The following is a 14158-nucleotide window of genomic DNA, read 5'->3' on the forward strand; positions in this document are numbered from 1 at the left end:
AACAACATATAGTTATTTTGAGAGATGTCTTTAAAAAACACATAAATTTTAAACATATCAACTGTCCAGTCCATAGTGATTTTGAAGACCAAATTTTAAAACTTATTGTCAGATGTTCATTGTATTTTTGGGTTAAACAAGTTAATGCAATATTAACAGTGAATGGCTTAAAGTTTACCTTCAGTATAGCAAAAGTACAAGATAAAACTCTAATAGAACCTATAAAATTGATGGCACTAAACAAATTTGAAAAAGGGAGAAGGCGTTATAGAAGAGTATTTTAATTATTTTGTCTGGAGTATGAGATTTTAATTTTTTTTAATTTACATTTTTATAGTTTCTTTATTTTTATATATAGGTATAGAATTTTATTTTATTAAATTATTTTTGAAAATTAAATTTGGTTTTCATTCAAATACTATTGACTAATAAATGTGACATCATAAAATAATCACGTGAAATGGCAGACCAATCAAAGCAAATTATTTTCCTTACAGGTTTCTACATAATATTTTTAAACTAACTAATCAAATTCACGTTGTCAGTGCAACCAATGATTGGACTAAGCGAAACATTACCCCCACCACTTACCATTGTAGTTGCAATCACCGTTGTAATACCTTGTAAATTATCAAGATAGTGACCAATATAATGTTTTGTTGAACATTTGTATTTTATTTACCAAGAAATAAAAGTATTTGTTACAATTTTTACTACTTTATTTAAATAGGCTTAATCGAGGAAATGTTTTGCGTGGTCCAACCAATGCTGATTTGCTAGGGCGCCATTTTTGTGTGTCTGACATAAAATACAATAAGCATTTTTGTGTCTTAAATATAATCACTATTATTTGATTATAATGTATCTTCATCCTCAAAAGTGTTGTGTATCCAGTGTATGTGCAAAAATAAAAAACCAAACGTAGTTTTCCTACGAAGAAACAACCCAAGTTAGCTATATTACGGATGTGTGACTCAGCATTGCTTTTACCTAGTACTTGCACAATTATTATATACAGCATTTGTATTCATATATATTGTTATTTCTAGGAATATAACAGAAGAAATTATGAAAAGATTACCTACCCTTTAAAACCAAAATTTGTCCAAATTGAGCGGTGGTAAAATTACATTGAAGGTAAATGTGATTATACTACATGAAAAATTTGTTTCCTTTTAAAAAGTTGCTTGTAAAGTGCCATCAATTAAAAACTTAATTATTTTGATGGGATTCATTTAATTTTTTTTTGTCGCTGTTCTTTAAAGTATTACTTCTTGGTGTGTTTTCTCCATTCTGACGTATATCACACGGTTTTAATGATCCGTTACATAATTTTCACAATAACATTGTAGAAATGATTATAACTTGACTCAATATATTTTTGTGTTTTACAAGTATGTAAAATATTAACAGACACAGACTTTTAATTCTGCTTTGAGAATGATGGAACACAAAAATAGAAAATTTAATACATATTATTTAAATTGATAGCACTAAAGAAATGTGAAAACGCGCAATAGACAATTTTGATTATATTTGTCAGCAGATACCTTATATATTCAATTAAATTGCAGCCTTTCTTATATTCTCATTTAATTATTCTTTATTTATATTCATTATATACTTATATTTACTTTTTTGCTTTATGATATTTTATAATATTTGTATTTATATAGAATTTTATTTGAATAAATTATTTTAAAAAATTACATTTGGGTTTTATTTCAAATTTAATTCATCAGTAGAATGTGACATCAGAGGTTGGTCACGTGATGTGTATGAAGTCGTCGACCAATTAAAGGCTTTCCTATTATAATATCTTCTTTACAAGTGCGTGTAATGGAAATTTAAACTCACCAATGAAATTAAGGGAAATGGCGTTCTCAGCGCCTTCCTGCTGAGACCACGCAAAACAATTCTGAAATTATTTGTATTAAGTTAACACTCTATATATTACTCTATGGTATTTATCGTTGTTTTCTCTAAGATGAAAGGCGTATCCATAAGACCACCGATAATTTACACTGTTATGAAGTTAATTGCACATTTTTACTAAATTTAAATGTTTTTCTAAAAATGGTCGCATCAGTACCGTTAACAGCGCGATATTGTGACAATTTTTTATAAAATTACGTATTTATAAAATTACGCAATTGTAAGATAACGACCCTCTTGCTCCACAAAAAACAATAAGATATATAATCTTTTATCTTACATGTAAAGTTATATCAGTATAATAATTATGTATTTTCTATATTTTACTTGTTTATTTAAGAAAGTTCTAGAATATGCAGTATTATTTTACATTACTTATCGAAGTTATAGTCATATATATTAATTATCAAAATTATAGTGGGTATATTATATATGGTTTTTCAATTTATTTTTTTTTATTTGAATGGATCAATCTAGTTACCAAACGTGTAGCGTTTCAAAACAAACATTTTTAATTCGTTAACGAATCGAATACGCAAACACTCCTAGAGATTTAACTAAAGTTAGGTAGTTTTGGAGAAATGTTTCACATTGTCCAATATCTAGATGACAACACAATCGTTTTTGAATCCATTTGTTTGAATCGCTCTTTTTGGGCGCCATTTTGTCAGTGCAGAGTATAACGAAGAACGTGTTTAGCATTTTCTCAATTAAGGTAAGCAGTATTGGTAATATTAATCTATACAGAACACAGATAAAAGAAGCAGGCACTAACTACCATTCAAAACTCTCTAAAATAATTACATTAACGTTACTTGAACAAACAGGATATATTATAGAAATATAAAGAGGCTATCATTCGGGTGAAACAAGAAAATGGATAATACATTCAGTAAACTCGGATTCCACACCGTCAACAACCAGTCAGGACGATATAAAAAACACACTAGAGGCTCACGGACATGAAACCGAAATCGTTACGCTCATAGCGAAAAAGACAACAAGTTTAAATGGCGAAGAACTTCCCACTATTTTATTTTTTTTTTTTTGGCCTGGAACCGGGTAAGGGTATCCTGTTACAGATACCTGGTCGGGAAGATACGCAGGAATAAGCGAGTTGGACTGATTATGTGGAGACTACCTCTGGGCTACCCACTAAACCCCACCCTATCAGCTGATCCAATGACCCTTACATACTTCTTACTGTTAGTAAGGAGGGTGCCCGTAATCGGTAACACAGTTAAGTGGCACAATGGCCAGGCCAGGATGTGGCGTCGTCATCACACCACGCAGCTTGCGGTACATGAGTTAATCGCTCGCCGGAGAAGGTCGAGACAATTTGGAGTTAGAGCACGACGGGTTAGTGTCGGCTGTGATAGAATAAGGCTACGAAGAGCCGAATGAGTTATTGAATGAGTAATACATCTATTGTCCGAGAGACGAAGAGTGGAGAAATATCTCGAGTAAACCTCGGATAAAAAATCGTGAACTTGGGGGACGTATGTTTCTCTATAAATTTGATTGTTCCTGACGAATCAGGAGGTATTGATTATTCTCCTGAGAATTTTGTTTTGAAAGACTTGAAGACGTTCCACCTGGCTAGATGAGACGTATTTTAGATAGACACTGAAGCCGTATAGAACGACTGATCGAACCAGCATATTGTACAGGAGAGATTTTATAGAGAGAGGAAGCCTGCTGGCCCGGTTGATAAGCGGGAATAACAAATTAACAATACCTTGACATTTATGGAAAGACTTTTGAATGTGGGAATTCCACCTAAATTTGCGATCGAAGACAAGACCGAGATAGGTGACTTCTTCTGACCATGGGAGTTCGGCGTTCTTGATTTTAAGACGCAAAATGCTCGGTGCAAAACGCTTTCTTTGGAAGAAGATGACCTGAGTTTTCTGTAGGTTGACCTGCAACCTCTAGAAATGTAACCACTGGACAGTCTCATCGAGTTGTTTTTGAAGTCTGCTTCGGATGTGCGGTGCTACTCTTGAAGAAGCAAAGTAAGCAGTGTCGTCTGCGTAAAATGCTGCCTCAACTTATGGTCTCCTAGAGTTATCTGAAAGAAAAATATTAAATAGAGCGGGTGCCAGGGGAGAGCCTTGTGGAACTCCTGCGTCGATGGTTTTCCGGCTAGAGCGAATATCTTTAATCTTCACCTGGAACGATCGTCCTGACAGAAATGATTTGATAAGAGCTGCTAGGTCATCAGGTAGACCTAATCGGATGCATTTCGCCACTATGCCTCCCACTATTTTACGTTGATTTAATAACAGGTGGGATAAAAGTGCCACTACCATTTTGATTGCACACCCTCTTGGTTATGTGACCTTTTGCTCAGTTCCGCTTTAACCATAGAGAAATACTGATTTTAGGAAAATAGGAAACTTCACAGGAAATTTTGGCGAAATGTTTCGCAACGTCCAACATATAAATGCGCTACAGTTAACATATTACTTGTTTTATTCGCTATGCTAAGATCCGCGCCGGGATCTGATTGGTTCATTTCGTTCTACGGTTTGTTTATTTTGTACACCATTTTCAATGTGCCCCATATAGAAAACAATGTGGTTAGAATTTTATAAGATACATATTATTAAAGAATTATTATATAAAATAATTATTATTTTATTTTATTAGTATATACAAGTCGGCAGTTGAAATGCATTCTCGTTAATTTCTAATCTGTCCTACTTTATTGTAGTGCCTATTTCCATCAATCCAGGCCCATTACCAGGGTGTTCGAAGCAAGTATCATCGACATTTGAACAAACTCCAGAAGGTAATGGTAAAGTTTTGTATTCATTCAGCCAGTATCACCCTTTCTACAAAAATTCAATTAGTCCAAAATTTACTACTGAGAGATACTGATCAACGAGTTGACTACAGTAATGTAATCCTAAGACTGTCTAGTGAAACTGAAAATTTTTCGTCCAAATTGATAATGAGCGATGAAACCCATTTTTTTCTCAACGGCCACGTCAATAAACAGAACAGTCAGTATTGGGGGACACATAATCCTCAATTAATTCATTAAACATCATTGCATCCACTAAAAACAACTGAATAGTGTGGTATTAATGCTGGAAACATTATTGGTATTCTTTTGAAAATGGCCAAGATGTTGCCGTTACTGTTACTGCTGAACGGTACCAAGACATGACTCGAAATTTTTTTGTGCCTGAAATGGAAGAGCAAGGACTAGACGACATGTGGCTTCAGCAAGATGGGGCCATAATACACACAGCTCGTTCAACAATTCAATTACTGAATGAAGTTTTTCTACGAAGACTAATTTCGTGAAGTGGCGATTCAGCATGGCTAGCCAGATCTCCGGATTTAACAGCACCAGACCTTCTCTTATGGGGTTTTTAAAAATCAAAAGTTAATGTGAATGAGCCCCAAACTATTTAATATCTTAAAGACAATATTCGTCAAGAAATTGAATAAATTCAGCCTTAATTGTTGCAGGATGTCATGAAAAATGCCTTAAAAAGAGCCGAAAGTTGCATAACGAATCGCGGTCACTATTTCGCCGATATAATTCTTCAATCATAACAAAAAAAAAATGTAAGGACTAAATAAACTCTTTATGAAAACCAAACTTACTTACATTTTCTTTGAGCAAAGTTATAATCAATCAAAATAGTAGCGGGACTTTTCCCGTTGTATTCACGTTGTATGTTCCGAAATTTTTTAAGGTTGCTCGAATAATTATGCTCAAAAGACTTAACAAACCGGTAGAACAAATAGTGCCTTGTTTTATTATATATGTTGTTCGCTACTATTTCCTCTAACAAAATTATTTGAGAAACTATTAAAACAAATGTGTGTGCAAATATGGGGTAGCCCCAAAACATCAAATCAACTAGTAATCCAAGGCACCCAAAACAATGTTCCATGGTTAATTACAAATGCTTATCGCTACGTAACCAAAAAATCACAGCAACGTCATAGCAACACAGCTACGGACAACGCGCAGTATATCAAGGAGAACGAAACCACACAAACTTGTTCGAACAAGAACGAATTGTATTCTTTTATAATTTTAGTTTAAGTAATTTATTTTTATTTTAAGTTTGGAAATACGGATGTACTAAACTCGTACTCTCCGTGCTCGTCTATTAACACAAGTACTATAGAAAAGTAATATTGTAATCTATATAATTGTAAATTAATATTTTACTTAGCATATCTAATGTATGATATAGTTAATAAAAAAAATTGACTGACCTTATCGTCCTATCGCACTTTCACTTTTAATTTCAACACAATATTGTTATTATTGTAAGTTTTTTCTAACACCGCATTTGTGACATAGAGATTGCACTCTTATTTCGTTTCACTCATTGTCTTTCCGAACTCCTTCTTTACTATACGAAAGTCAAACCACGACTATTTTCAAATAACTATAATATCCACAGCAATCTAAACAGGATGACTCTTGAGGCTTACAAGACTTAACGTAGCGATTTATTTTTTATCATAACATAATCCTGAGAAGACCAAAATGATTTAAAAAAAAACTAAAACTTAAATATAATGAGAGAATCATAATAATTGGTGGAAAATATTATATATTAACTGAGACAACAGGACTCTAAAATATTTGCATTAAAACTGAGCTTAAAATTAAACAAAACTGAGAAATCAAACATTTTACCATTTACTAATCCATGCTCGGGACAGTCGTGATAATAAACCAAAGAATTATGATCTATACGATATGTGCCGTGAACACAACACCACGTCTTTCTTGTTGTTCCTTCAATGCCGAAGTGATCTATCATAACGCTTGACTTCATTAAAAAATTGTCAATTGTTATAAATTTATGACGAACGATCTAACTTGCACTGATACCACTGCTATACTAATTATAAAATTCACCGAAAACAAATCATAAAACATTTATCTCCTTTTTGTTATCAAATGACATTTCACAGATACAGGACATATTTTACACATTTTATAAAATAATATAAAAAGTTTAGATAAAATTACGTGAACCACTTAAAATCTATCCAATGAAGTTTCGAACATACGTAACAGAAATACTGTTACCAAATATAATTTATTTTAACATTAGTTCACTTCCAACCTTCGTAGTGTGAAGACGTATTTTCAATACGCTCCAAGCTCTGGAAAGATACCTTTCTTAAAAAAAAACCCAGTATTTTATTACGGTTATTTAATAGAGTGTTAAAAACGCATAACAGATGCGGCTATCCGTCTCTCAGCAGACCTAAAGTGTAGTGAATACGTGTTTACGTGACCAGACAAAAAGACTGCATCTCATTTTTTTTAGTGTTTTAAAATTATTTCCCCTTATTTTACAACAGTACTTTTGAAATTCATTTATAATATTTTTGGTCAAAAACTAGTGCAAAAAATAACGTAAGTGAAAAATGGAGTGCGTGAAATAAACAATGTATTTAATTTATTTTTTTATCCTCTGGAAGTAAATTAAATAAATCATTAAAAATCTAAAAATGGCAAACCACAGCAATTCAACCAAATCATCTGCACACTTTCATATAAGATTAGAACAATCAGCAATAACGCAAACTCCACCATCAGAATGGACTACAGTCATTAACAAAAAACTATTGAGTCCAGAAGAAGAAATCGCGAGGAAACAAACAAGAATCAGTGAACCAATAGAACAAAAAACAGCTTTAGCAACCTGTCGGAAGAAATTGAAGAGAATATACAACCAAGCCCTGAAAAAGTTATTCCCAAACCACCACCAATAACAGTCTATAAGGTATGAGTAATAAAACACATCCACGACCTATTGAAAACCATTACTACGAACTACACAATTAAAACAGTGAGCTATGAAAAATTAAAATCCAATTGTTCGAAGCGGTCACTTTAAAGTTCTTGTAAAAGAATTAGATGAAAGAAACACCCAATACCATACATTCAGGAAAAAATCCGAGAGAACATTTAAATTCGTGTTAAAAGGATTACATCACCGGACAGACTTTAACACCATCAAGGTAGCACTAGCTGAAAAAGGCCACGAGGTCGTAAATGTTCACAATATACGACATCGCACGATAAAAAAATATCTGCCTATGTTTTATATAGATATAAAACCTAATGGAAATAATAAAGCGGTGTATGAAATCACCAAATTGGAAAATAATATTATTAAATGTGAACCACCACATATAAAAAGAATTATACCACAATGCAAAAGTTGTCAAGCGCACGGGCACACAAAGACTTAGTGTCGTAAATCATATAGATGCGTAAAATGTGCAGGAGAACATAAAACAGGAGATTGTACTCGTAAAGTTCGCGATGAAAAAGTGAAATGTGCTAACGGTAACGGAAATCATCCAGGGAACTACAGGGGTTGCGCAGTTCACAAGCAACTACAACAGAAACTCTATCCTGCCTTAAGGGAAAAAAGGCATCAACAGCAACAAAAGCAATCCACACTTACCAGTCTACCCACCAGACCAAGTCAACCACACATAACTTATGCCCAAATGGTTGAAAATGGTTCAGCACAAAATCGAGAGACGACATCTCAACCTACTGAAACTAGCAACATCTCTAGATTAGAAAACATGATGGCCAAACTAATGGATCAAATGAGTACAATGCTTGGTCTACTCACAACCGTCGTCAGCAAACTTGCCTAATGCCTGAAACCAATAGCTACAAAATCGCCGTCTGGAATGCCAATGGGCTCCAACAACACGCCAGGGAACTAAATGTTCGTAACTGAACAAAATATTGACGTTATGATGGTTTCCGAAACACACTTTACGGACAAACTATTTGAAAATTCCTAAATATAAACTTTATCATACAAATCACCCTGATGATAAAACACATGGAGGCACAGCCATAATAATTCGAGATGATATAAAGCATTTCGAAAGAGAAAAATTCCGCAGAGACTACCTGCAGGCCACCAGTATAACCATAGAGGAAGCCCATGGGCCATTAACAATTTCTGCGACTTATTGCAAACATAACAAGGCAGAACAATTTCAAGATTTCTTCAGTACGCTAGGTAATAGATTTATAGCAGAAGGAGATTATAATGCAAAACATTTAATGTGGGGTTCAAGAATAATAACCTCAAAAGGTAGAGAACTGTTAAAATCCATAAGGACAGATAACTTACAACATATCTCAACTGGTGAACCAACACATTGGCCTTCAGACAGAAATAAAAAACCAGATACAATAGATTTCTCTATTCTATACAAAAAATATTGATGCAAAAAAGTGTCAGGCAGAATCATGTTTCGGCCATGAATCATGTCTCCTGATCATTCACCAATAATAGTAACAATTTCTTCAAAAATTACCTTCAAAGATAAACCCCCTTCTCTGTGCAATAATAGAACTAACTGGCCCTCATTTAGAAAAAACTTAGACCAAAACATCTCTCTAAACTTACCGTTACAAACTGAAATGGATATAGAAATAGCAGCAATAAATCTTACAAAAAAATATACAGGAGGCAGCATATTACGCGACTCATAACAGAGAAACATTTCCAAGAAATAATACACATATATCATGTACAATACAGAAAATGATAGCAGAAACAAGAAAGTTAAGACGAAATTGGCAACAGCAAAGGACTGAAGAGAATAAAAGAAAATTTAATAGGGCAATAAAAGAGCTGAAAGAACTAATCCAAATTGAACAAAACCAAGGCATTCAAGAATACCTACAAAACTTGACATCAACTGAGGCTACAGACTATTCGTTGTGGAAAGCAACAAAAAAGTTTAGGAGATCCCAGCAACATAACCCACCTATTAAAACAAACGAAAATAATTGGGCGAGAAGCAATAAAGGGAAGGCCGACATTTTCTCAAAACACTTAAAAAATGTTTTTAAACCTTTCCAGTCTCAGCTACATAAAGATGAGGAAAATAAAATTACTAGTTTTCTAGATTCGCCATTTCAAATGGATTTACCGCACGAGAAATTAACGGTCAAAAAAGTTAAACATACAATAATGAGAGAGATTAATATTAAAAAAGCTCCTGGTTATGACTTAATTACTGGCAAAATTTTAAAAGAACTATCAGAAAAGTGTATAAAACTATTAACATTTATATTTAATGCTATGCTACGAATTAATTACTTCCCTAGTATCTGGAAAGTAGCTAAAATATTAATGATTCTTAAACCAGTAAAAATACCAGAAGATGTGACCTCCTACCGACCTATAAGTTTATTACCGATAATCTCGAAAGTTTTCGAGAAATTTTACATAAAAAGCTAAACTATATAATAGAAAAAAGAAAAATTATTCCAGAACATCAGCTTGGCTTTTGCAATAAGCATGGGACTATAGAACAAGTGCATAGACTTGTAAACAAAATAAACGCTGACCTAAATGCCAAAAGATATTGTTCGGTTGCTTTTCTGGACATATCTCAGGCTTTTGACAAAGTATGGCATACCGGTGTGCAGGTTAAACTAAAGAAACTTCTCCCTCATCCGGACTATCAGTTACTAAAATCATATCTCAATGACAGACATTTTATTGTAAATCAAGGCGGTGAACATACCGAATTAAATCCCATATATTCAAGAGTTCCGCAAGGTAGTGTACTAGGTCCAGTACTGTATCTTCTGTATACGGCTGATCTGCCCACCACAAAAATAACTACTGTGGCAACATATGCAGACGATACAGCAATCTTAGCATCCCATGAACATCCAGTCACAGCATCAATAAACCTACAAACCCAACTGGAGCAAATACAATTATGGTTGAAGACATGGCACATTAAAGTCAATGAAACAAAATCCACGCATATAACGTTTGCCCTGCGTAGAAGAACATGTCCACCAGTGAATATCAATCATCGTCAACTCCCCCAAGCAGAGCATGTTAAATATCTTGGTATGCACTTAAATATCTTGGATCGACGCCTAACCTGGAAGAAGCACATACTCTCTAAACGGAAACAACTGAGACTAAAATTATATCAAATGTATTGGCTCATCGGGGGCAAATCCAAGTTATCATTAGATAACAAGGTATTGCTGTATGAGTCTATACTCAAGCCCATTTGGACATATGGAATCCAACTATGGGGTACCGCTAGCAAATCTAATAATAAGGGTTGCGCGCCATTGTTGATGCTCCGTACTATATTTCAAATAAAGTGATACAACGCGATATTCCTCTAGAACCTATAACGAGTGTAATTCAACGTGTTTGTGCGAAGTACTTCGAAAGCGTGTCAGTGCATCCCAATGTACTCGCTAATCAGCTAAATATGCGACGTGATAGTGAAGTGCGTAGACTAAAATGTTTAACACTACCTGATCTGATTACTGGACATATGTAGACTTTAGAATAAGACTAATTAATTAAGATAATATTTTATACAGAAGATTGCTTAATGAAGTGATTTTCTACATGCCATGTATATATAATATAGATATAAGAAATATTTATTGCCAATAGGGCAGATTGTGGACTCATGAATAGTAATAAAATAAAATTTAACATTATAGTAGATTAATGCTAATATTATCGAAGGACTTAAAACTGCAATTAAGTAAGCAGTTATAATGGTTTGTTTTTTACGTTTTTTATGTTGTTGTATCCTCTGGAGTCCATCTCCACTACCACCACCTAATTAACACTTATATATTCATATGATATATTTTACGTTCATTAGAAAACATATTTACCTTTTACACTTAATTCATGTGTCTTTCAGTAGTGTTTCCTTATAAAAAATTTTTGATATCACTGTATTTCTCCTTAATTTGCTCTATTAATACCTGTATACATCTTTCGTGATAACTATAAATTTAACTCCTTAATCCATTTGCCATATGTGCAAAACAGTTACTGACACATTTTAACCAATTACTCATATATATTCTAAACAATTATACACATATCTGAACACATTATCTTTTACACCGTACAGTGACATTTCCTTCAGTTATCATATATTAATTATATACTCACCTTCACTTTCCATTCTTGTCACCCTGTCTTAGAAATTGGCAGCATTGGATCATATCATATTCAGAAAGTTTCATTCAAGTGAATAACTAAGCTGTTAATTTCCAATATATCTAACGTTTGTTCCCAATCCCATCATTTGTCAATTTCTTCATCAATGTGTTTGATCGAGTTCATCCAAACTATTCCTGTTTCTAGCATAAAGTACAATATATCTGCAATGAATTGTTAATAAATATTATGACTAATAAAACCTAATCAATTGTTGTTTCAACGTTTACCTTTTTCCATTAACTTTTGTTGTCATAACACTATTTTTACTATCATCCTGTCATGAATGAGCATTAAATATATTGATCCCACTCTAAAATATCCATGTCTCATCTAAATTCATACAAAAATACACAAAATTGTATTATTTTAAAAGCAATATCCGGAAGTTCCATTAGATCTCTTTGATACTTTTCAGACTAACAGTTTCCTTTGAAATAACTGTATTAAATTATGTTTGTATTGAAGAACTACTCACTGTCTTTATAAATTTCATATATTTAATCTCTGATATAGCTAACATCCAGCTGATCTTGATTCGTCACCCGCTTCGTATGAGGGCGATTTTTTCGGTGAATTCAAAATTATATTTATCATTTTTTGAAATATTTCAGTGTTTTAATTTTTTATTTTTTTCCGTTTTTGATTTCAGTGTTTCAGTCTCTGCAGTATTTCCATACTAATATTTAGCGCAGCTGTAAAACGCTAAAAAATATTTTCAATAAAAACCGCAGCAAATTAATATTTAAGAGTAAAAATGCTTACTTCTCTAATGAATTATCTCGTCCCTGTTCAACGTAATTAATTAGAGATGCAATCTGTTCTGTCTGGCTTCGAAATTTTCAATCAGAGTAATAATAAGCAGAGACTTGAAATTTATTAAAACAAGCAAAGCAACAACGTTTTAAAACAACGACAAACGCGTTAGCACAACGTTTGTCGGTTTATAACCTCCTATCTCTATTATTTTGAAGGATTTTATATACAACTAGTTTGACAACTAGACGACGTTGACCGGCTGCTTGGGCATAGAATAAAAAAACTTAGAAGCGCATCTCCTATGTTAAAATTGGTTCTAAGTTACGCTCGCACTCCCCGTGTGAGGGCGCTTACAGATGCGCTGTATGACATTAAATATATTGACGACGTATGTTCACAGTAACCTTTTTGGGTTTACTGGATAGACTATATAAACACTCTCTCATGCCCTCAAAAACACAAAGCTGTATGCTACAAATATAAACGTTGCCAAGAACGACGGAATTATTAGGAAAACCAACTCCGATCATTCTCAAGTGCCTCCGAGTTATCTTTTAAACCATCTAGTCACTCCTAAAATACTCACTCAAATGATCAGCAAGATTCGAAAAAAGAAGGCTCCGAGTTTCGATAATATTTCGATAGCCCAACTCAAAAATATTCCCTACAAGCAGTTCGCCAAACTAAGTAATATCATCAACGCCATTCTGAAGCTGCAACAGTTTCCATCCATATGGAAACATGCATTCATCGCAGTTATCCCCCAAAAAGGAGCTAAGTTATCACCTTCTGACTACAGACCTATCAGCCATCTAAGTTCCATTTTCAAGCTTGCTGAAAGAGCAATTCTTTATGCTCTTAATGATTTTACGAAGACAAACAATATCATTCCAGATGAGCAATTCGGGTTCCGCGCCAAACACTCAGCCGTTCATCAGGCCCATCGGTTGGCCGCAAAAATCAACTGTGCTTTTAACCGACTTGGAGCGGTCTTCTTGGACTCAACCAAAGCCTTTGACAATGTTTGGCATGAAGGCTTAGTGGCGAAATGCATCCGATTACGTCTATCGGATGACCTAACAGCTCTTATCAAATCATTTCTGTCAGGACGATGGTTCCAGGTGAAGATTAGAGATATTGTCTGTAGCCGGAAAACCATCGACGTAGGTGTTCCACATGGCTCCACCATGGCTCCCCCTTTATTTAATATTTTTCTTTCAGATATTGCTAGGAGACCACAAGTTGAGGCAGCTTTTTACGCAGACGACAATGCTTCCTTTGCTTCTTCAAGAGTAGCACTGCACATCCGAAACAAACTCCAAAAACAACTCGATGAGACGGTCCAGTGGTTACATTTCTGAAGGTTGCAGGTCAACCCACAGAAAACGCAGGCCATCTTCTTCCACAAGAAGCGTTTTGCACCG

At 33.9% G+C, this 14158-nt stretch overlaps 1 protein-coding gene across 1 annotated transcript in view; it reads right to left on the reverse strand.

The window, feature by feature from the left end:
- Positions 1-6808, reverse strand: part of LOC143190576 (uncharacterized) — a 28833-nt gene extending 22025 nt beyond the window's left edge. Inside the window, exon 1 of the mRNA XM_076394965.1 lies at positions 6611-6808. Within this exon, the coding sequence (XP_076251080.1) occupies positions 6611-6752 (142 nt within the window). The 5' untranslated portion in view covers positions 6753-6808. The remainder of the gene's footprint in view (positions 1-6610) is intronic.
- Positions 6809-14158: the final 7350 nt, after the last annotated feature.

This window comes from Rhynchophorus ferrugineus, unplaced genomic scaffold (assembly GCF_030347505.1).
Source record: "Rhynchophorus ferrugineus isolate W39M unplaced genomic scaffold, kcgeb_rfMv2 rfM2, whole genome shotgun sequence".
Taxonomy (NCBI): domain Eukaryota; kingdom Metazoa; phylum Arthropoda; class Insecta; order Coleoptera; family Curculionidae; genus Rhynchophorus; species Rhynchophorus ferrugineus.